The sequence below is a fragment of the Mycteria americana genome, chromosome Z (genome assembly GCF_035582795.1).
Source record: "Mycteria americana isolate JAX WOST 10 ecotype Jacksonville Zoo and Gardens chromosome Z, USCA_MyAme_1.0, whole genome shotgun sequence".
In the NCBI taxonomy this organism is placed as follows: Eukaryota; Metazoa; Chordata; class Aves; order Ciconiiformes; family Ciconiidae; genus Mycteria; species Mycteria americana.
In genome coordinates, this window is record NC_134396.1 from 14,885,377 (window position 1) to 14,908,772 (window position 23,396).

General features: G+C 44.0%; 1 protein-coding gene and 1 long non-coding RNA gene across 3 annotated transcripts in view; one reads left to right on the forward strand and one right to left on the reverse strand.

Annotated features, from left to right (window-relative positions):
• LOC142402760 (uncharacterized) overlaps positions 1 to 4,226 on the reverse strand; it is a 28,320-nt gene extending 24,094 nt beyond the window's left edge. For both annotated transcript variants that reach the window (XR_012773472.1, XR_012773471.1), the window contains exons 1-2: positions 3,911 to 4,226; positions 1,728 to 1,956 (exon numbers count right to left, since the gene is read on the reverse strand). This is a non-coding gene — a long non-coding RNA (uncharacterized LOC142402760). The remainder of the gene's footprint in view (positions 1 to 1,727; positions 1,957 to 3,910) is intronic.
• A 716-nt stretch (positions 4,227 to 4,942) lies between these two features.
• Positions 4,943 to 23,396, forward strand: part of ZSWIM6 (zinc finger SWIM-type containing 6) — a 116,190-nt gene continuing 97,736 nt past the window's right edge. Inside the window, exon 1 of the mRNA XM_075488572.1 lies at positions 4,943 to 5,458. Within this exon, the coding sequence (XP_075344687.1) occupies positions 4,954 to 5,458 (505 nt within the window). The 5' untranslated portion in view covers positions 4,943 to 4,953. The remainder of the gene's footprint in view (positions 5,459 to 23,396) is intronic.

Here is a 23,396-nt window from a genome sequence, read left to right on the forward strand (position 1 = left end):
CCCCAACACAAGGCTCCTTATAAGGAAGAAATAATTCATTCCCAGGGTCTATTCTCAATAAATGTAAACTGAATGCGCTCATTCCTTGAGGAAATACAGAGCAGCATTAATTCACACAGCTCTGGGACTACGGCACACAATGCCCTCCCCTTCAGTCCATCTCAGAATGACTTCATACGTCAAGTATCAAGCCACAAAAAGGCAGAGGACACAGAAATGAATGTCAAGAGGATCTAGCTCAAATGAAGATGTTTGTCTCTTTTTCATTATTCTAGAATACTGGTAAAGCACGCTTAGTATTTTAAGTACATTTTCCTAAATGCTTTTAGAGTCTAGCCTCGGACTCCAGTTTTGGAATCATCATGGAATTTAATTAGAATAAAAAGCTGCACTTTGAAAGGGCTCATTCAGTGCTGCTGGTTTATTTTCACTTTAATAGAGAGACTCTAAAGAGCTGGCAATATTTATCCTAGAGTATTTGATTTAAGAGGCTAGTAAAAGGCCAGTGTTCTTTTTTTAACTCCTTAAATTAAAAAGTTTCTGAACATAATGAAGGAAACTATTGTACGAGAACATTGTAAAACCAAAGATATTGACCAACTACACTATTTTCTTCATTGACCAACCTTAAGATAACTTCACTGATGGTCATCACTACTGTCCATTTTCCTTGTATTTGAATTTCCAGAGTCACTACACTGCAAAGCACAATGATATTCACTACATTTACCTACAGCAGTGTTTCTCAAGCTTTCGAATGATAAATGTTAGAATGGATTTGGTATCCGTAAAACCTACAGCTTTCTTATAAGAACTGCAGTGCCTAGTTATCTAAGAAGGCTCAAAGAAACAGGACAAAAAAGACTTGGTTTAGCACTGTGAATTCAGCTGTTTCAGTAGGCCCATCAGTCTTTCTTGTATTTGATTATTTTAGTGCTGTCACCTCAAGTAATTTTTCTTGTGTTTTTTTTTTTTCTTAAAGCCTCCCTCTAGCCTCCCTTCCCGAGTTTTCTCCCCTTCGTCTCTGACCCCCTACCCTCCCAGCATTTAGAAATGTTTTATGCAGTGCATGAATCCAGATTCTTGTTCAGCTTCAATGCAGGAATGCTGAGTCTCATCTTTCCAGGTAAGATTTAACCACCAGGCTGACATGTGCTGGCGAGCATTAGGTTGTCTGCCATCCATTTTTCTACATTTAGACCATTATTTGCTTCATACAAAGACAACTGTGCAGCTGTGTGTGATCTTTCGTTTAAATTAGCACAACTGGTAGAATGCTCAAGCCCTGTATGTTTTACTGGTATGAGCAAAAATGACTGCAAGTGGCCAAATGCTTAGAAAGATTATTAAGAAGGAATTTCACTGAGTGGTGGCCAAGGGTATTTTTCCAAGTAGCTCATAGAATAGCCTTTGAGTACATGCAGGAAGTTAACCAAGTTAAGGTTGCTGTTTTGCAGCCATTCCTTCCTCTCTGCGTAGCTCTGGAATACAGACTAGAAATTGGAAAGAGAGACTGGAAAACAAACCAGAAATTAAAACACAGTTCAGGTATGGCTTTAACACACTTAGTTTCTTCCCTGGTGTTAACACATCTTCCCACTTGCTTTCAGAAAATTAAAGGAACTCAAGGGGCAAAACTGGCAGGACAAAGGAACTTCAGCCTCATGATCATTTGCAAGCCGTTACCGTGCCACACCAGTGCAGAGGGAGCCCAGGCAGAAGCTTACCTGGTGCTTATGGCGGAATGTCAAGAGCAAAGATGCCATTATCTCTTCATGGGCGCCCAGAAATAAAAAAGCTTCACCAGCATCCTGTGTAGCTATTAATATTCATAGACTTAATGGGAAGTAGCTATTCCTGTTGAGTGGTAGAGGCATGAAAGAGGTGGATCTATGCGCTTTTCCACCTGCTTTTCTCTGGGATTCCTTAAGTGAATTTAATAATTTCTGCACAGATCTGAAAAGGCAGAAGAACGACTAAGTTAAGATAACTGACACATGGGCTACTTCTGCTTATTATGGATGTTTTGTTGTTCATTGGCATTCCTCTCACTCTTCTTATTTCTCAATTTTTACTGTAAAGTTTCTTTACTATGACAGGAAGAATTCTTCCAGTGGCATTACTGTGTTATTTTTATTGCAGCAGGTGGCTAAGACCTGGTAAAGAACAGCCATTACCCAATTTAGAATAGCATTTTTACTGACTTGCTAGACACTTGTTTAAAGCAGAAATAGTGCTAGAACAACAGAGAAGAAAAATTGCTTTGAGATGTGAACAAAGAGTAAGTGATGGGGCGAAAATTAAATGTAATTTTCCTTTGCTCTCATACACATGCAATCATGAAGTTCTTCTTTTACTTTCTACACATTCCATTTCTCTGCTCTCAGAAATACTGAAATCAATACCGTATTAATAGTAAAAGAAAGTACCACATCCTCATCTCTGGCCTTTAGCATTGAGGCTCCCTAACACCTACCAAATTTAGTTGGAGTTAAGTTTACAAATCCAGTAGATCACTTCTGAAATATATGCCTAAAATGAGGAAGAAGCCAGTTAATACCCCAGCAAGGTGCCTGTGGACTTATGAAACTGGGACCTCGAGAGTAACTGTTTTGTGCAGTCTATACTCAGAAGGACAAGCATCAGTTTATACTCATTTCTTACCCAGAAAGTAGCTCTCATCATCCCAAAGAGAAAACAACTTGTAGTAGATACAAAAAATAAACTATGCAGAACATAGTTTAGGCCCTGTCTGTAGTCCGCAGTTTAAACTCCTTGGTTAAAAAACATCAGTAATTTTCTTAGTATGAGCTACTGACTGCAGAAAAAGCAAAAAAAAATCTCTACCTGCAAAATTGCAGATCACTGCTACTGTCTAAGAGCTTACAAGCATATAAAAAAGCCAATACTTGCATATTCTAAACCATCTTCAGATTTTGCTGATCTTTCTTTAAAAATCAAAGTCAGCAAGTCTGATACGGTTAATTTCATTTACCATCCATTTTTAATGGAAAATGCAGTTTCTGCAGAGCTCTTCAATCCCCTGTTCAGAAAATAAACTATCGTTCTAGTCTGGGGTTTTGGTGGAAACAAAAAGGAGATGTTAAGTTTCAAGTTCACTTGATGTTATTTGTACTTCTTAGATCTTGGCACACTTGACATTCTTCTGCTGCATTCCCTGATGAAGCCACCTCCCGACTGCGCACCTCCCAGCTGGAAACTTGCATTGCATCATGGAAAATGTAGTCTAGCTGGGAAGACCAGCCTACGTGAATGAAGCCACCAGGCACTCCAACCACAGCTTCTGCATTGCGTGCTAGCGAGTGCTGTTTCATTGTTAAATCCAATCCACATGAATAAGTGTTGTTTTCAACTGTGAGTCGCCAAAAATGCCATTTCCGAGCTAAAGTTCAAAAATATTTATTTAATTAAAAATGCTGGCTGTTCTAAAACGATACATCAAAGTGTCTCTCCATGGGAAAGAAGGTACCGGCTTTATTTGCTAGCCCTGATAAGTATTGTGGAGTATTCTCGCAATATTTTACGTTAGCACCGTGGCCGTAATTAGGGCCAGAACTCCCTGCTACAAGCAGAGGTAGCATTTGGTATTTACCCAGTGCTCTGCAGGAGTCCGATATCCTCGCCCTGCCGCTGCTGGTCCTTTTCTCATCTTTTTTTTTTTTTTTTTTCCAGGAAGGCCATTTAATTCGAGGAGTCGGTATGATCCCGAACAGTACGTTTTTTAACGAACTTAGAAAAATAAGCGGAATGCTTTCGACTTTCCGCTCCCGCCGCAACCGCGCCGCTTGCCAAGCGTTAAGGAGGAGAGGCGGCCAGCACCGGCCCTTCCACCGAACCTTTCCGACACCCAGGCAAACGCAACGCCTTAATCCGCCTTCCCTTGACTCACCGCGGGTCTGTGGCGCCCAGCCCCTTCACCTTGGGCTACCGGAGCCGTTCCAAACCGGACCATCTGCGAAGCCAACCGGCCGCCGGCAGCTGGCACCGGCCTGCAAACCCGCCCGCGGCGCGCGCGCCGCCCGCCGGGCCCGCACGCGCCGGGCGCCCGCGGCCCAGCGGCCGCGGCTACCGTAGTGCCTCTAATAGAGGGGGCGCCCCTCACTGAGGTACCTCAGGGGCTTGTTGCGGGCACGCTTTGCTGAGGTACCTCACGGGCTCGTTGCGGGCACGCGTGGGGGTACCCACCCCGGCTCCTGCCCCAGAGGGGGGCTGAAACGGGCTTCGCCTGTTTCAGCCCCCCTCTGGGGCAGGAGCCCTGGCCTTTTCCCCCGTGTGGGCCTCTCCTACCTGCCCTCCGAGACTCCCCCGCCGCACCGCTAAGTCCCCGCGGAGCCCCGGCGAAAGGCGGGCGTCGCTCTGCCCCCCCCCCCCCCCCCCCCCCGCCAGGCGAGGCGCCGGCGGTGTGCCGGCCCCCGCCCTTCCGCAGGCGAGGGCGTCCGCCTCAGCCGTTACCGTATTTTCCGGCTGCGAGGCGCGGTTCTCCCCGCCCGCCGGCTTTCCCAGCAGAGGTGACCGGGTTGAGGCCGCGGCGGCCCCGCCCCCGCATTCCATTCCCTATATGGTGGCAGAGAGGGGCGCCGCCGGCCACGCCCCCTTTTCCCACCACGCGCGCGAGGCGCGCCCGGGCTTGCGCGCGTGACATCAGCGGGGGGAGGGTGGGTGGGGAGGGGGAAGGGGAAGGGCAGGAGCGCGCGCCGCCCCCCCGCCAGCGCCCGGAACGAGCCTTCCTCGGGCCGTTCTATTTACGTTTGTGGCCGCGATTTGCATAAGGCACCGCCCCCCGCCGTTGGCGAGGCGTCCGGCACCGCCCCCGCCGCCAAATTAGGGCAGAGGGGGCGTGCCCCGGGGGGGGGCTCGCGGCCGTTCGCTGCCTTCCTGGAGCCGTTTATAGGGTACAGCCACTTCCGCTGTCTGCTTAGAAGCGGCGCGATCATGGCGGAGCGCGGTCAGCTCCCTCCCCCCGCCAAGCGCCTCTGCTGCAGACCCGGCTATGGCTCGGGCTGCAGGCCGGGCCAGCGGGCGGGCGGCGCCGGACCCGGCAGCGGGGCGCTCTGCGCCGGACCCTCCTCCGCAGCTGCCGCCGCCGCCCTGGGGCTGCTGCCGCTCGGCAAGACCCAGAGCCCCGAGTCCCTGCTGGACATCGCGGCTCGCAAGGTGGCGGAGAAGTGGCCCTTCCAGCGGGTGGAGGAGCGGTTCGAGCGCATTCCGGAGCCGGTGCAGCGCAGGATCGTCTACTGGTCCTTCCCCCGCAGCGAGAGGGAGATCTGCATGTACTCCTCCTTCAACACCGGCGCCGAGGACCCCGCCGCCGCCCCCGGGGGGGCCGCCACGGCGCCCGGCGGGGCCGCGGACGCTGCCGCCGACGAGAACCGGCTGCCCTTCCGCAGGGGCATCGCTCTGCTCGACGGCGGCTGCGTCGATAACGTCCTGCAAGTCGGTGAGTCACCGGCCGGGGCCGCGCTCCGGAGCCGGGCCGCCGCCAGCCGGGCAGGGCGCCGCCGGCCTTCCCCCGCCGCCGGTCTCCCCCTGCGTGTCACCCGCCTGCCATCCGGGGAGCCGCCTCCCGCCGGCCCTCCCTCCGCGGCCCCGGCGGCCGGAGCCTCCCCGCCTGCCCCGGCAGCCCCTAGGGGGGTCCGGCAGCGCGGGCGGGGAGCTGCTTCCCGCGGCCCGGCCCGTACGAGCCCGTCGCTCCGCGGCTGTAATGCGGGCCGGGCAACTTCCTCCGCCGGTCTCCTCCCCCTCGCACCCAGGACACGGAGTAACTCCCTCGCTCCGTGACACGGCCGCGGCCCCCGCCGCCGGGCGGGCCGCCCCCCGCCTGGCCCTTTAACTCCCCCCCACCGCGCCGTGCCCGCTCCCGGTAATCTAGACCGTGTAATCCCGTTTGGCTCTGCCCCCTCCCAGCGCCCACCCCCGGTAATCCGGGTCATCGCCTTACCCCGAGCCACAATAGCGAGGAGATGCCGCCCCCCCCATCCCGGGGGGACCGCCGGTGGAAATGAATCAGCAGAAGGGCGGCCGGCGGGGGAAGGAGCGGGGGGGGGCGGGATGCGCCGCCGTCCAAAATAAAGACATAAAAGCGGTGCGAGACCCCGGCAGCGGCTGTGCGGGGGGGATCCGCGAACAAAGGCATTTCTAGGGCAGCGCGGCGGAGAGCCGGAGGGAGGGGGCGCGATCCGCCGCGCCTGGGGGGTATGGGGGGGTTGCTTTGGGATGAGCCGCTTCGTGACGAGGTGGGGGGGGAAGCGCTGCTCTTCCTCCCCCTGGAACAATACCCCCCCCTTCCTTCCCCCCCCAGCCGCCTGCCGCTGCTCTTCACCCGCTGCGGGCGTCCCTGGTTAACTCCTCCCTGCCTGTGTTTAAAGGGCTGCAGAGGTGGGTACCCCCACAGTTTTGGGGGGTGCTGTCTGCCGGGGGCGGCTCCCCCCGCGCATGAGGGGGGGAGCCGCCCCCGGCAGACAGCCCCCCCCCCCCCCCCCCCCCCCCCCGCCGGTGGCTGATGCTCTTTGTGCGACCCGGCCACTTTGTTCTCATTTCCATGTTTATTTGTGTCCTTCTCTTTTTTTTTTTTTCCCCCCGGTTTTCTGTCGCTACCCCTCCTCCTTCCCCGAAAAGGGGAAGCCAGACAAAAGAGGCTGCTGCTCGCCTTTTGTTAGCGGCGGCGGCTCGGGGTGGGGGGGACGCCGGGATTCCCCCCCCCCCCACCCCCCCACTCCGGTCCTGCCCGCTGCGGGTTTGACTTGGCGGGCAGCTTGCAAACGTGCCATCAATTTTTTTCCCTGAAGGGAAGCCGTATCCCTGCTCCCAGGCTCAGTGCCCTTCCCTTCTGCCTAGGGGGAGTTCAATCTTTTTTTTTTTTTTTTCTTTTTTGATCTAATTAACTTTCTTATAAGTTTCATCTTTTGGCTTTCTCCTTCCAAAGGTCTGAGGCACATCTATGGTTCCTCAGGAGTGGCAAAACCAGAAGTAGGGCTTTTTTAGTTCAGTTGGCAGTGCTGAGATTATTTTTGTTTCCCTTTTGCTTGCACTTGATGCTGTTTGCAAGCGATGAGGAATGACAGGAGTGCACATAGGGAGGGTTTCTTGGCTGATTACATTTAAGCCAGGAATTCACTGTGGAAATAAAGCCAAGGGGCGATAAATAAAAGATGCAATCTTCTCTAGGAGACAGACACCCAGCGTGGGCTTTGCTTTCAGCAGTGGAATAGGCCTCAGTGAGTAGTTGTGAAAAAAAAAAAGTAACTTTTTGTATGGCTTCAAAAGGGGGGGGGCATTGAGTAGTGTTGGCAAGGGTCAATGTGAAGAAAGAAAATATGCATAAATATGACTGAACTGTTCACTGCTGCTTCTGGAGCACCTAAACACATTCCAAACAAATGCTATACCTGCTGCTGAAAACACATTTGCTTTGGTTTTATGTGGGTTTTTTGTTTGGTTTTTTTTTTGTTTTTTTTTTTTTTTCCCAACCTTACGTGAGTCTCCTGTGGTAGTGGAAGCTGGTAGTATGAAACATGTCAGTTGTTCTGACAGAGGTCTTTGGCTTGCCTGCCGAGGGAATGTGAAGCACTTGGGTAGGCTGGGTGCTGCTGTAGGAAACTTCTCGTGTAATTTGGGTAGGTAGCTGTGTTGTTAGGGCCAGCTCTTGCCTGCAAGATATTCCTTGTGGAGCAGAAAGGTGGAACTGTTAAAGCCAATTCAACTGGAGTGAGTTATATTGGGCGGAGAATGGAATTGGTTCCATATAATACAGCTGAATATGTAGCATTGAGGAAAACTTAATGTTGAGTTTATGTAAGTGCATGTTTAGTGACCATTTAAATGTGAACTTATGTTCTTTGCAGTATGAGTAATGGAAACTCTGTAAATGTTTACTATTGTACTATGGAAAAGTGCAGTTATTGGACAAAGTGCATTTTATTACATATCAGTTCTAACAGCCTTACTTGTAATTCTAAGTATTACTATAAACAGGGAATGCAGGATTTGATTTCTGAGGGAGACACATAAATTTCAGTTCAGTGGTAGTTAAATGGAACCATTTGCTTCTGAATTTCACATTTTTCTCTGTCTAGCCCTGAATAAACATTCAGACAATTTTATCATGGAAACTCATTTCAAGTGGGAGAATTTCAAAAACCTTGTGTCTACGCTCTGCTAAAAATATTCATGTCATCCTGCTTCGTGGCCCCCCCCAACTTCATCTCATGTGTGATGAAAAGAAAATTGTAAATAAAAGGAAGATAACACATTAGTGATGTGCACAAATAATGTTCCTAATAATCAAGCAGTAAAGTTTGTTGCTAGCCTATTTTGAAGTTGAATGATACTGTCCTAGCATAATAATTAGCATCACTTAATTTTGAAAGATTTTTCTCCAAAGAAGTTGGCTTCAAAATTCCATTTGCATCTAATTTATTGGTGGTTTTTATAGCTTTTTGATATGTTTCAATTCGACATGAAGGGTTTTCTTTTTTAGTTTATTTAAAAAAAAAAACCAAACAAAAAAACCCAGAATGCAGGTCCCTAAAGCAAACCTTTTCAACTGCATAAACCAGAGCCTTTCTACCAGACATGTTTTTATTTCAAACCAAGTATTTTTAGTAAAAATTGCAGTCTAAACATGAAAGTACTTTGTGAGTAAATACAACAATCGGGAAGGAAAATTAGAAATTGCCTGTGTTTCGTTGGCCAAATTTGTGAAGATGCCAGGAGTGAGCAGACAGTTTTAGATGGTGAAGTGTATATTTGGTTTCTGAGGTTAGTCCTGAATTAGTATTACAGTACTGTATTGTCGTCACAGCTGTGGCTGTCAAGGTTAGGAAGAGGTGTGATCCCTCAATAGCACAGTTGACCTGGCGAGAGCCCTTAATGCAGCTATTCTAGGAGAAGAAAAAAAATCCCTGTGCCTCTGCTGGTATGACTCTTCTTGCTTGGGGAAAGATGGAGACTGCCTTTGCTGTAGTGCTGTAAGGCTCAGCTTTAACTGCTGTAGCTGCATCCGCATTAGAAGTACTTGAAGTGGTTTTTTGATATGTCATATAAGTACTCCTAGAGTATCCTTGTCTGTATGTAATTTGAGGTCGGTTTGTCTTTGTTGCATAGACCCTGCTTGCTCATACAGGTCTTCCTTTAAGGCTTTACTGTCCTTTCCACAGCAGCAGGAGGCTTTGTAATCACGGTAGTCATGCCTCTTAGGTATGAATGGCAAGGGAGTGAGTTAGAGGGAAGAGACTCCTAGGGAAGGAAAATAATGTAAAGAATTAATTGACTGGCACTTACCACAGCTCTAGAATTTAATGTTAATATTGTAAGCTAGAAGCTGGAATCAGCCGAACAGCATCATCAGCGTGGTGCTGCAGACTCGGTTTTCTGAAGCCCCTCAGTGATATGTGATCAGGGGGATGTAACCAAAATACTTTTTAGAGAAAAACAAAGTAAAATTTCTCAACTGTAAAATAATGGTTGGAGCTCCCTGGATGTTTCTTTTGTTGATTCTTAAATGAAGTTAAAGACTTGCAATTTTTTTTCTAGTTTTCCTTTAATGAGAAGTATTTATCTTCTGACTCAGAGGTGCTTTTATCTCTTGTTACAGCAGATTATTCCCCTCCTTTTCCTTTTTTTTGGTTGGTTTTTTTTTTTTTCTTTTTAAATATGAGCTAAAAGTTGGTGATTGCTTTCAAAACCAGGAGAAGCTATTTTTTCACCAGGAAGAAGAGAAAGCTTTACAAGACCATGTTGGTAGCTGCTACATGTAATTCTACTGGAATGTGTATTGTAGTTGACAAATTTTAGATCCTTTTGATGGATGATGATCAAGTTAACAATTTTTTGTTCTTTCTAGCCATCTTTACTCAAAATAACGTGAAATTGTGGAGCGAGTAAACCAAATGTAATTTCTCTTCTTTCAAGGTTTAGTTGAGTGTCAACAGTATAATGTGAAACACCTTTCTGTTGATAAAATCACACCAAGTATTTTATTAGCGAAGCTGGCACAAATGGTTTTGTGCTATGAGTTGAAATGCGCCTTTTACCAGACATTATGATCTTCGCTGATGCATGCAATATAGATGTAATTGTTGACGAAGCCTGTAGGACACATGGATTTAGTAAAAAAATTTTGTTTAATGCAAGTAATACTAAGTTGCGTGACAAAACAAAGGCTGTCGTGTGGAGGTGCAGGCACTGTGTTTTGCATTAACTTCTTGGTGTCCTGTGATACCAAGTTGTCCTGGTATGTGTAGTGACCTTTTTCCAAGGGGAAAAGGTTGTGTTAAACTCTGCCTGTTTGAGGAGAAGTTTATCTGCTGACATGCCAAAGGAACAAGCGTGGTTTCTTCTGCAGTCAGCCTGATGTTGGGGTTTGGTTAGAAATGTATGACTAAAACAAGTAATCCAGAATTTGTTAATACAATATTGTGGTAGGGGAGTAAACAAATGATGTCTGACTTTTTGCTGGACTTCTTTTGACTTAGTTCCAAGACTACTAGAGTCTTGTTAAAATATCTTCATTGATTCCAGTTTCAGTTTGCTTTAAGAAATAACTACCAATATTTCCAAGTTCCAGAACAGAAACAAGTAAACTCATTTTTAAATATTTTTTCCTGAAAGGAGACATCTGAATGCATTCCAGTTTCCTTGTTAGATTTGGAATGCAATGCATTAATTAGGGAACACACAGGCTATTTTCAGTGTGTGTGCTCTGATGTACTATCCTTGACCTTGAAAAATTTCTTTGGAAACCCTAAAAAAAAAAAGGGGAGGGAAAAGAAGGAAAAAAGCTTTCTTTCAAGACCAGATCACTAAATGTGGAAAACTTTGTAAACCGGCTCCTGCCTTTTTTCAGTCTTTCTAAAAATATCTAATCTGAATTTCAAGAGACAGTGATTTAGAGTGATTTCAAGGTATGCAAATAAAACTTAATACTATCTTTCTATATAATTATGAATAGTAGGATAAATGTAATAGGACAGTGTCAATACTGCTCTAGAATTTGTTTAGTTTTTAAGGAGAAAATGAATTGTAAATCACTTCCCATCACGGGTTTTAAAACAAGGAATCTTCTTTTGTAGAAAACTTTCTATTGGCTTTACCTAGCAAAATTTTTCATTGTTTGTTTTAGGTCATGTTTCCCATGTTTCATTTTTTTTCCCTGACTTCAAGGCTTTCCTCACTTCCAAGAAAACAATTTTCATTTTCAAAGCTTGCTTTCTGTTTTAGAAAGTGATTCCATCTCTGTATATGATCAGATGTTTTGGTATGTAGCAATTCTTGAATTTGAGCCAGTTGTCATGCCAGCAACTGATGCCTGCACATGCTCTGTGTCTCTCCCTGTACTCTAACTTTCAGACATGAACAATTAATTAAAAGCAAAATCTGTGTGTGAGGGTAGGCTGAAACTATTTAAAAGTCAGCATTGGACAAACTAGTTTCCTTAAAAATCAGTAGCTAGTTACTGTGTTTTACCATATCATTTGCTTTTTTTAATGAACCTGTTAAAATTGAACCCTTACATAAGACTCTGGTAAAGTTCTAATTTAAAAAAAAAAACCTACTTTGAGTCAAAAGTATATTATCACATATTGCAGTTTTTACTGGTGAAGGATAAAGTACATTAGATGGCACGTGATAAGATGTGTCTGCATGGGTTCAATTTTAATATCACCTGCTTTCTACATAATCTAGTTATGTCAAGACAAATTGTGAAGTTTTGTAGTAGTGTAACAAAATACGAATGCAAAGTTATGGTACTAAAGGAATGCAGCTGACATCCCTTAACTTGCTTTCTCTAGCTGGTTTTCCCTGGGATTAGACGGGAGAATTTCCTGCATCTTAAAAAAAAAAAAAAAAAAAAAAAAAAAAAAAAAAAAAAAAACCAAACCAAAAAAAAACCAAACCAAAAAAACCCCCACAAACAAACAAAAAAACCAGAAAACCACCACAAAAGCGAAAAAAAAAAAAAGGATCACACTATTTTAACTGACAAAAGCTATCCTAATTTATGAATATACTGTCTGTGACAGGAACTAATTTGTAATGTTAAAAAGCTTTCATGTGCAACAAGGGTACAGATTTAATGCGAATTCTGATTGCCTGGAATGCAGTCCGCCTGACAGCATGTGAATACTTGAGTACTGTCCAACAACTGCACTTGTTCTGGGAGATCTGTCTCCTTGAACTTGCAGTTTTTCCTCTCAATTTACTATCTAAGACTACCTATGCAAAATGCTTCTCTCAGCTGGATATGTATGCAGCCCTTGACATGGCTTCATAACCTTCTGTGACCTGGATCATTAGGGATGTCGGCTGGTACTGTACGCTGGTTTGCATTCTCCTTCTAGCTACATGCCAATTACCATGATTTATGTGATGCCTTTGCGGTGTGTTACCCTGCCGTCCTCTGAAGTAGCAACATGCATCCAGTCTTTGTTGCCTTGGCCCCGCTATTGAAGACCAGGATGTCTAGAAAACTTGTGATGTAAGTCACTATCTTAAAATAGTTTTTTCTGACTTAATTCTGCAAATGTGCAAACAGACCAGAGGAGTGTAGCCTTCTAATAGTAACTACAGTGTAGAGAATTCCTTTGTGGTTAAGTCAGAACTGATAAAAGGCCTGCTGTAGGAGCTGAGCAGTTGTACAAAAGACTTTCTGGTTTGACACAATTCAGTATAGACTGAAGGATCTCCAAATGTGGGCTTTTTTCCAACACTTTATTAAAGCCTTCTGAAAAATGAAAAACAAATTGTGAAAGAGGGGAATCTTTAACAGTATTTAACGTATATTTTAAGGTAATTGTGATGTGCACCATCACATACTTCAAAAAGGAGAGCTTAATCTTTTTTATTTTTTTATTATTTTTGACTCTAACCCTCTATTCCTTGCAAGGGAGTGCATTTGACAGTCTTGAAATATCTGGAAATTTTTGCTTTGGAAATGCATGGGCAATGGCTGAGAAGGTCTGACATTAATTGGAAGGATGCAGTAAAATCTGTCAGGAAGTTTAGATTCACACTAGTAGAGCTAGCTGATCAGGTAAATCGGAAGCTCATTTACTGAATTAATGTGCTAAAAATTCAGGTGACTTACCTTTTGTCCTGCTTTATTTAACAATCTGGCTGTTTACATAAGTCATCCTTCATTGTTAATTGGTGTCAGACCTTTACTATGTTATGGGATTGTTGGAAAAATAAGTGGGGGAAAATGGCATAACAGGAAGAAATTTCACGAAGTAGACGTTAATATATATCTTTATTGTGTCTTTTTTTTTTTTTGAAAAAAGTTAATTGCATTCAAATGGTTGTTTTAAAGGCTGGGAAAAATCAAATGTTGCATAGCTGTATGACTTCTAAGAAACGAGACACTTTGTTGTACACATGCCAAGTTTAACTGCTAACTGGTTACTGACAGCCGGTAGTAATGCAAATACAGTGCAGGAATTGTGCAGCTGACTACAATGTTTAATTTATACTGATTAATGAAATAAAGCACGTTCGACCATTGAGGCACTTAAAATTGGATAAACTGTTTTATAAAGTGTGAGACAAATTTACAGTCTGTAATAGAGTAGAGGATCAAGTTTGCTTGTATTAAAATTATTTTTGTATTTTTAAACTTGCGTTAAAAACAAGGTATTGGGTTAAAGGCTTTTACCAGCACTGGCTTTCACTGATTTGTTTCCTTATGCTTAAAGTTTGACTCTTATTTTATACTAGTGGCCTGCCTTCTCTCTGCACAGCAGTGTTCAGCTTTGTGTGCAAGGCATAGTGGCAGCACAAACTCTCTTCAGCAAATCAGCTTCTAGCTTACCCTTGTTGAGAGCAGCTGGTGAGCTTTATTATTAGGATTTAATTTCTACTTTCAGCTTTGATATTTTGACTGGCCTAAAGATCATAGAGCACCAATCTGTATTCAGTGATTAATGCTGGGATTGATAGTACATTTATGGAAAGTATAAATAAATGCAGGTAGTGTGGTGTTCAGAGTTTCATACGCTTGGCAGTTGGTCATTTTTGTCCCTCACCTGCAGCTTTGGCTATAAAAGGACAGCAGATAAAATGTCTGTGTTAAGAATTCATTAACAAATACGTCTACAGATAATCTTCCTGGAATCTTCTGGAAAACATGAGCAAATCAGCAAAGTTGAGCAGAGAACCTTACAGTAAGCTATTGATTACTTGCACAGCAGTTGCCTCAGTGAAGCACTTATTTTGCTTCTCCTGTTTGTGGAATACAATGCACTGCTTTGGGAGGGTGAAAAGTGGTCTTAGTAAAACACTCGTTTGCATATTTACAAAGCTGGCCTCAGTGACCACATTAAGCATGGCTTGTGCTTCTTCAAGACAATTCTGCTGAGTCTGCTGATTTTAAAAGTTCAAGAATAGGGAAAAATCAATAGTCTAAATGAGTTGTTTAATATATTAGGTAAAGGAAGGAAACCTGGAACACTTTTATTCTGAAATACTGTGTTATGACCAATGACAACTGGGACAACTGGCTGTGCTGCTGCTGTTGTACATGCGAAATGAGTCCCAGTTCCTCCATTGATTTAGGTTGTAAACCGAAACCTTGCAAACTGACTATAATTAGTGTCTTGGGGGTAAAATATCAAGTGCATTATATTCTGTATCTGTGCCTGGATTTAGTGTAGCTATCTTACACAGAAGCATGAAACTTCAATTTTGCTTCTTCTAGAGCAGAGGGATGAGGATGACATAAAATGTGTAGCTGTTTTTAGCTTTTTGTTATTGCAAGCCATGATATGTGAGCGAGTCATCATGCAGCTTTCCTGGTGAAATCTAAATGCATGAATTAATAGAGGTGACTTCAGCTAAGTGTGCTACTGATGCATGAATAGGAGGCAGTGACTAGGAATGGGACTTGATGTAACAGATGCCCGTGGCAGTCTGATGGGATAAGGAAGCTGAGAATAACTTGATTAGTGCTACTTAAAAATTTTGGAAGCAGCATACCACTTACCACAGTTTTCAGTGATATCCTGGCAATAATTTACAGGCTTGATTTCTAGGTGGTTATGTAGATGATAAATGTAAGTGGCTGTTTGGTGGCAGGAGTGAAGAAGTATTTAGGAGTAAACAAGAGTTTGGCTCATTGAATAAGAAGTACTTGAAGAGAAGAGAGGTAGTGAAATGCTGAGTTGACCTTTATAGGTGAGAGGCTAGGAAGAGAAGTGGGGAAGTGGTGATGCCTGAGGTAAGGTAGAGGTGAAGGACCTCAGTAGACCCCTGAAGAGGTGTATTTAAGGAGGATATAGTCTGAATGACTGCTCCCTCTATATGGTCTACTTTCAATGGGTATTAGCGAAGGCATGGAAACTGATAGATTCTCTCCTACAAAATGTAACAAAGCTTTCAAAATGGAAAGCAGGTTGGCAAACTAACTTAGCTGTCCTGTAGCTTTTGAAACTGTAAAACATGTTTAAAGTTATGAAGTGGGTGTTCTCTCACTCTCTTTTTTCAATGTTATGTCCCAATTTCAATTTTATAAATAAGATGTATCTGATGCACAAAGGAAGTGCTCTGTTTTTCAGAAAGTGCTGAATTGCTGTTTATTTGAAGGGTGTTTGTTGGATTGTACTTTATCAGAAACAAAAGCTATTTCTCTTGAGTCATGGTGGAGGCTCCACCATTACAGTGGTAACACAAAACCGTTGACTTAATTTTGTACAATTGTTTGAAATATTTATTCATAAAGTTAAATATGCATCGATAGAATATGCATAGAATGTAACTGAATTTCTTTTACTGTAAGCCATAGTCAAATTGTGGTTTAATTCTCAACAGGCAATAAATGGCTTCATTTTAAAGCATTGTATATTGCAAAAAGAGGAGACATGTTTTCTTACCTTTTCTTCCACAGTAGCGAATATTTGCGGTACCTGGACTTGTGAACAACAGAGATACATTTTTTTTTTTCAGGGCTATATATTGTGCTGATGTGGGAATAAGGATGGAGGGGTGCAGTGAGAAAAGACAGGAATCTGGTGAAGAGTGGTGCACAGCTTTGCTAGGCACTTCTTTAGACAAAGGTAGGAAGTAGTAAGGGGAAAGAGGAAGAGAGCTGAGTCGCTACAGTGGTGATCAGAAGGACTGGAGTTTTTCCTGTGGATAAGAGGCCATGTGGAAGACAAACCTGATGTTGGTAGGGGTAGAAGATAAATGGTAAAGATTTGAAGTGTAGAACAATTGCGAGCATTGTAATCTCAGTAGCTAAGAGATGTAAAGTTTTGTTGGGTTTAAAAGGAAGGACTTTTATATGCGTGGGGGGGACAAGGAAGGGTGCTTATGTGGTCAGAAAACTGAATACTCCTAGCATGTAGAGTAAGCTTGAAAGGAGCAAGATCAGAGTAAGATCAAAGCTGTTATTTCCTGATTACTCAAAGTCTGAAATGATAGCTAGTGAAATGTTGGACTGGGTGAATGGAAAGAGACATGAATCACGGGCATGCACTTCAGTGAATCCTGCCTGTTATGAGGTCCATCTTCCCCTCCCTCCTGGAACAACAAAAGGAAGTTAAGAAGTAGAGATAAAGTGTTGAGAAACATGTACTGAAAGGAGGAAGCAGAGGAGCATGACTGCTCAATGAGACACTAAGCTGTGATTTTAGGAAGTAAAAGGAGAACCACAAAAGCCAGTAAAGGTCAAAAGTTCTGGGAGAGGAATCATCGATTTATATAAGCACTGAAAGGTAAAGGAATCCAAATCCTGAAACACATCCAGAAAAGATTTCCACTGGGGACCTTGGTGAGAGCCATCCCAGTGTGGTGCACTGCACTGGAACCAGCAAAGGCCCAATGGCAGAACCACATTCCAGGCAAGGGCCTTGGTGTACTCAATGACTTGACAGTGGGAGAGAGAAGATGGTGATGTGGGAGAGGTGGTGGTGGGATATAACACAAGCACCTCAGGCAAAAGTTAATGGGTGAATGGGGTGGGGGAGTCAGCAGCATAAGAGTGCAAAAAGAAGTCTGTGTATTGGCCTAGCACGCATGTAGCTTGATTGGGTAGGCGGGGGGGGTTATTTGTAGCTGTGCTTTGGGCCAGGCAGCCTGGGAGCAGGAACATTGCATTCAACCTTGATGAGGAAATGAATGTACTGAGGCTGGGGATGGGGAAGTGTGGTGTGAGCGAATAAGACAAAGTCACAGCAGATCCACCTGTACGGCAGCTGATGCTGGTTTGAAGTGCCGGAAGCAGAGTGAGACGGGCATGTTTGCAGGGTGGGCTGGAGGTGGGACTGCTGCAGAGGTAGCCTGCAATTTAATCTTCCATCAGTAGCAGGGTACCAGTAGTGTAAGTTGCCAGCAGCATGTTCAGCACAGGCTGGAGGGAGGGAGGGAGCTTTGGGCTCATCTCTGCAGAGCTCAGTGCCCTTGCACCCTGCTCTTGGCACCGAGCAGCTCCTCCTCCACAGGCAAAAGCACTTCTGGGTCTTTGATCAGGTTGCTTTCCTACAGGAATGATTATATTTGTGAACAGGGGGCTGTTGTGAGGTTTGTTAGCAATATGTGCTGTAGATGTCTAGTATCCGTGTCCGGTGTGGTGGTTACAGCTTGTTAGCCCTGATGTGGGCATGCTGGTCCAGTGATACAGGGCCTCCGTTAGCTTGAGCTGTGCATGTCAGCTGTTCAGAGGCTCTTGTACTGGCCTACAAAATCCAGGCTGTGTCGTGAGGGTGGTGTGTTGATCAAAGGCTGAGACCAGTAGTCTACGGTCTTTGTAAGTGTGGGTTTAAAGCTAAAAGACAAGCCTGATGTCTATCTTCTTTCTAAGGTTGGTAACCTTAGGTTGCCTGACAAAGATTATAAAAGACAAAGGCCATAAACCTTCACTCTGAGAGAAGTTGAAACTGTATTTCCAGTTACAATTTAGCAGTGTTATCACTCTTGCCCCTCCCTTTTTCTAGAGAGGGGGCACATTCCCGGTTGACCAAGCCTGCTGCCCTAAGGAAAGCTGCTGATACAGCAGCACAGCGTGGTTGTGAGGGCAGGAGTCCTTCTCCAAGAGCCCATTCCAGCAGACTTGCTCCCTCTTGTCGCTCAGTGAATTCCTCCAAGGAGAGACTATGAAACAGGCCTATCGAAATCAATGTTTTCCATTGTGAAATACTGTAGTCATGAATATGGTAAATGAAATAACTGACTCATTTGCTGTGCTGTGACTCGTTTACTGCTCTGTGCCTCATTGTGTAACTCTTAGAACAGAAAATGTGCATTGCTGTGCTTATAAACCTGTATTTTGGAAGTTTTTTTGTGATTGTCATTTGCAAACTTCACCCACTGTGAAGACCACTGTGTGTTACTCACCCTGAAGTTACATGGTTGCCTTAGGCTGGCTTAAATGCAGGCTGCTGTCAAAGGGATGCTGCAGTTCTCAAGCTTGCATCTTGTGCCAGGGTTTGTGGAGCTGCGTGGTGAGCTAGAGAACTGGCCTGCTTATGAATTCAGATCTTGCTGGGTGAGTTTTACGTGGTTCATTGGCCAAGAAAATGCTACTGTTGATTCAAGGGAGAGGAGATTGCAAGAGGGGGGCACTGAGAAAGGCAGGGCTCGTTTCTGTGTCAGTCACACTTAGACTGGCTTAAAGTGATCATGAAGCCCTGACTGCTGCCTGGGGAAAAGAGATGGCTGCTGTGCTTGGGAATTCACCCGTGGCAAACAGCGGCCTGTTTGTTCCAGAGACAGAAGCACGGGCCTTTCCTGAGCCCAGGTTGTGTGTTGGGCCTGTATGAGTGAGCTGTCTTCCATATCTCTTAATCCACAGTGTTTTTCTGTGTTACAAAACCTTGGCCAAGTGATGAGTACCCCTCCCACGCTCCACCAGTGGTGAAAAGAAAGCCAGACAAATGTTTACTTTAAAAGTACAGGAAAGGGGAAGGAAATACCTAACTATTTACTCTAATCGTACATGTTCACTTCTCTATATCTGCATAGCTGTTACAAAAGGTGCTCTTTGCCTTCAAAGTTCATATCTTTCCTCTTCTTTTGAGGCAGTGCTGAGCTTCAGCATACTTATGTGTAACACAGACTTTCAAGGCAATTTTTCTGCTTATTATGCAGTTGTTTGGTGACCAAATAATGTGTTCTAGGTTTATTTTCATTCATAGCTGTTGACTTCAGTTGCTAAAGTAAGCATTCACAGCTTTTTGTCTGGTTAGGCCTGGTGGGCCAACATAGCTAAGAATGAGCTGGAGTCTCCTCTTTGCTTCTTGGACTTTGATCTGTTGCCACTCAACAGTCTCACTGGAGGCTGCAGGGTCATAGTCATATAGCAGAGACTTCAGTTGTCTTCCATGGTCTTTATTACTGGTAGTAATGCCTGAGAAGAAAATGATGGAACATGACTTGGAGATCTTGGGCTGAGTTTGTAGGGCTGGCATGTAGCAGGGGGAAAAAACCCTTATTGCTTGTAGACTGAGTACTTTCGATATGGACTTCACTGAGAGTCTAAAATAGCTTTGTGGGGTTCCAGTGTCATTACTGCTTCCCCAAGTAGAACAGCAATTGAGCAGAATGTTGGTGCTTTTGTACAACTTGCTTAGTGTGGAAGCTAAATGACAGACAGCTGCTCTGGTAAGTGAGGCATATTTACTGAAATGATCTGTTTTCAGGACTTAAAGCTGATGTGTGATCTATTCCAGATGGACCTAACTAATGCAGAGCTAAGCTTGCCCATAACTGCTGGAGGGAAGAAGTGCATTGGACGCCCTGTTGCACACTTCACAGTGCAGATGAGTCCATTTTCAGGGCAGAAATGGCTTCCCTTTACCATAAAGAGAGATTTCATGGGGCTTTATGTGAGCCTGTCTGGGAGAGGATGCTTTGGCTTTCTCAACTGCTTGTACTGGGGGAGATTAAAGCTTATTACTGGCTCGCTTTCAACAGTAGCCTGCTTTGATGCAGAAGGATTGATCTGGATTGCTCACTTCCTAGAGCCCTCCTACAGGTCTGCCTGGATGATTGTGGCTGTCAGACTCTAAGGCATGCATGAGCGAGAGACCGGGTGCTTAAGTTGTACAGAGCTTAAGCAGGGTACTTCACCTCTCTTGGTTGTCTCCTGCTGGAAGGGAGCCTGCATGACCTCAAGCCCTAATTGAAGTGTCTAGTTCCTTCCTAACCTCTGCAGGTGGTGTTTATTGTACATGTTTATCCAGGCTCCTAAACCAAATATTTCTTATTTGAGGAAGGTGAAGTTACTTAGTCTGGTATCTTTCCTGTTCCATTGCTGCATTGCTAACAGTCTTACAAAATTAGATGGCTCCTTTCTGTCAAATCATGTTTTGGGCTGATCACAGGTGTTTAATGTGATACTTTTGTAAGCCATTCATGGCTTCTGCAAGCCATGTTTGTTAAAGAAGTACCAGCTCTTGTCCACCTAGGAGAATGAAGAGCAGTCAGATATATCAGTCCTTCAATTTTTGTACCAATTAGTGTGGTTTCATGGCTGTCTTCCTCTTAACCCTTCCACCTCTACCCCTACTTCCTCTGCTATTTTGAAGACAAATACAATCAGGGGAAACTGGCTGTTCAGAACGGGGTATTGAGCTATACACAGTGCTGTTGCTCACGTGAAGCTAACAAATAGCAAAAAGAACAATCCCCATGAGTAATGCAAGAGGTTGTTTAAACACAGTCAAATAAAACAAAAGTGTTCAATTTTTGAAGCTTGGGTAAGCTATATTTGGCGTAAGAAGTACTATCCCAGGTAGGATGAAGGCTTATGGGACCTGAGTGGAGGAAGAGAGGAGCAGTGCTTGTAGGCTTCCTTTATCTTCCTGAAATTCTTAGGTTATATCAGCTGTTATGGGTGGATGTGTGTGCTTTAATTACTATATTTGCATAAATCCAGGATTGTGACACAGATTCATGTTAGTCTAGAAGAAGTATTCTAAGTCACATTTATTCATAACCGAGTACGTTTTGTCTTTAATCTGGGGAAAACTTTTTTGCCTCAGTGAAAAGGCATTATTTTATTGGAAAGGCACTTAAAAAAGGAGGGTTAAAAATGTGGGATTTTTCTGCACTGCAGTTGAGTGAGCCTCCTCAAACCTGCCAAACTTAAAACTGATGTTTCTTAATGGGACAGACAGCTCAGAGTGGATGTTCTCATCACAGCTCTGGGGTTGAGTGAAAAACAGTCTACCACCAAAACCCAAAAGAACGTACTTACCTCTTTGCATACAGATTTGCTCAGAAGTTCAGAATTTTGCAGAACTGGTTCAGGAATCCTGACTTGCACTTGCCATTCTTGCCAAAGCCCTCCAGAAACATTACGTAAATACCTTCACACCAGCTGGAGGTGAGAATGCTGCCTGTGGGTGCATGGCCAGAAGCTGCTGCGCGTCAGCTGCTCGCTGTAATTTCCTCTCTTCAGACCTTTATCTTGCACTTTCCTGAAAGACAGCTGTCCGCTTTCCACTACGGGGTAAAGTCCTGTGGATTACTTTCCAGTCACTGTTGGGAGACTGTCCACAGGGCAATTTCCATGGAGTGATGAACGTGCCACCAGCTGTGCCTTTGCATAGTTTTTGTTGCTGCAGTATGTGTGAAGTTACACAAGGTTGTTTGATGTAGTAGAGAAGTCTAAGGCAACTCTTAGATTTTAAATTTTGAAGATAGGAGGAAGAGGTCATACTGGGTTTGGATAACTACTACTATTAAAATTGTTTCTGTAGTTTTATCTACTTTGGTGCTATTTGAATTCAGGCCTAGAGTTCTGTCAGTTATGCTGTGCAGATGGCAGGTTTAGTTCAGCTAGTAGTTCCTTTGAATGTATCCATCTTTAAAGACAAAATTGTGTGCAAACTAGGAGCTGGGACTCATGAAATTACTTTTACCACACAATTTCTGCTAAATGCATCCCAGAAGAACTTAAGAGTGTGTACAGTGATTTGATAGGCTTCCATCAAGTTGAATCTGTTGCATATTCAGGATGCAAGTACTGGATCTGTTTTAGCTCAGAATACTTGGGCAGAAACAACAGGCACAAAACTGACTAGTCTGAGTCTTTTTAAGAGGTGCCCTTTAATAATATCCTCCCAAAAATAGCACTGTACCAGGTAATAGAGCAAACAGAAGATGTTTTGTGCATAATGATTGAAACCTTGGCTATTGGGACTCCTCAGAACATTGTTCACTCGAATCACGTGTATGAAACTTCCTTTTAGATAGGAGTGGCTATTCTTGACTTAGACCATTGTGAATGCTTAGTAAATCGAGAAGTTAAAAGCAGTGTGTCAGTTTTGGAAATACTGGCATCCTTAAAAGAAGGAAAAAATCTATACTGAATGATGAATTATGGTGAATATACAGGTCCACACTGTGCTTCTCATTGAGCTTCATGATGGTTTCAGTTCATTTCCTTCTCTTTCTCCCCCCTCATGTAGTAGTGACGAGAAGAAAAGACAAAGGCAAACCTGAACCCCATGCTGTTTATTATGAAGAGATGGTTGAGATTTAGACCACTTATTTGTAAGCAGAACATGACATTGACCTCATTAGATGCAATGGTTGTGAACCTTTTGAAATCCTTCAACTCTTAATTGCTAAAACTTGAAGCACATTCCTGATGATTGCAAACTTTTTAATATCTTTTTGCATTCTGGTTATTCTGAATATGATTTGGCACATGTTGATTAAGCCTGCTTTAATTTGATGCATACAGAGAGAGTGAACAGAACACAAAGGAGAAACCTCAGCTGAAAGTTGGAATAGCTTCATTCAGCCTGGTCACTTAAGAAAAAATGTATTTTCTCAGAAGATGGGATAAAGTATGTGTGTGCTGTATCTTGGTCATCATTTGAAGTTTATATCTGAAATAAAATATCAAACTGGGAACTGTACCATAATTGGCAGGTTATTTTAGAGAGAAAAACATAGCAAGTGAAGGGAATCTGTGGCTTTTAACCAGTTCAAGAATTTCATAACTTTCAGTGAGCATGCCTGGAAAGAATAACTTTTTTCTTCTGTTGACAGCATTCAGAGCTGGTATACATCTACCCTGTTACATTTATATTGGCCCACCTAGCATTTCACTTAAAGCAGGAACAGGACCTGTAGGAAAACCTTCATTAACCCTGTGTGCGGATGATGACTCTGCTGCTTGTCTTGCCAATGCTCTTGCATTTCATATTAGCACTTGTTAGGAGGATAGCCTATTTTTGGCACTCTGAGGTTAATTACATTTATCATGCTGTTTACACAGACTAATTTTGAAAGCTCATACAAAACAGGTGTGAGAGGGAGGGAAAAAATCTCTCGGAATATATTGAAATGCTTATGTGTTTTGGAGACTTTCTTCCATTGTAAACACAGAAACTACTTGCCAGCTTTCATTTTCTGCCAGTAGTAATAGGTTTTCC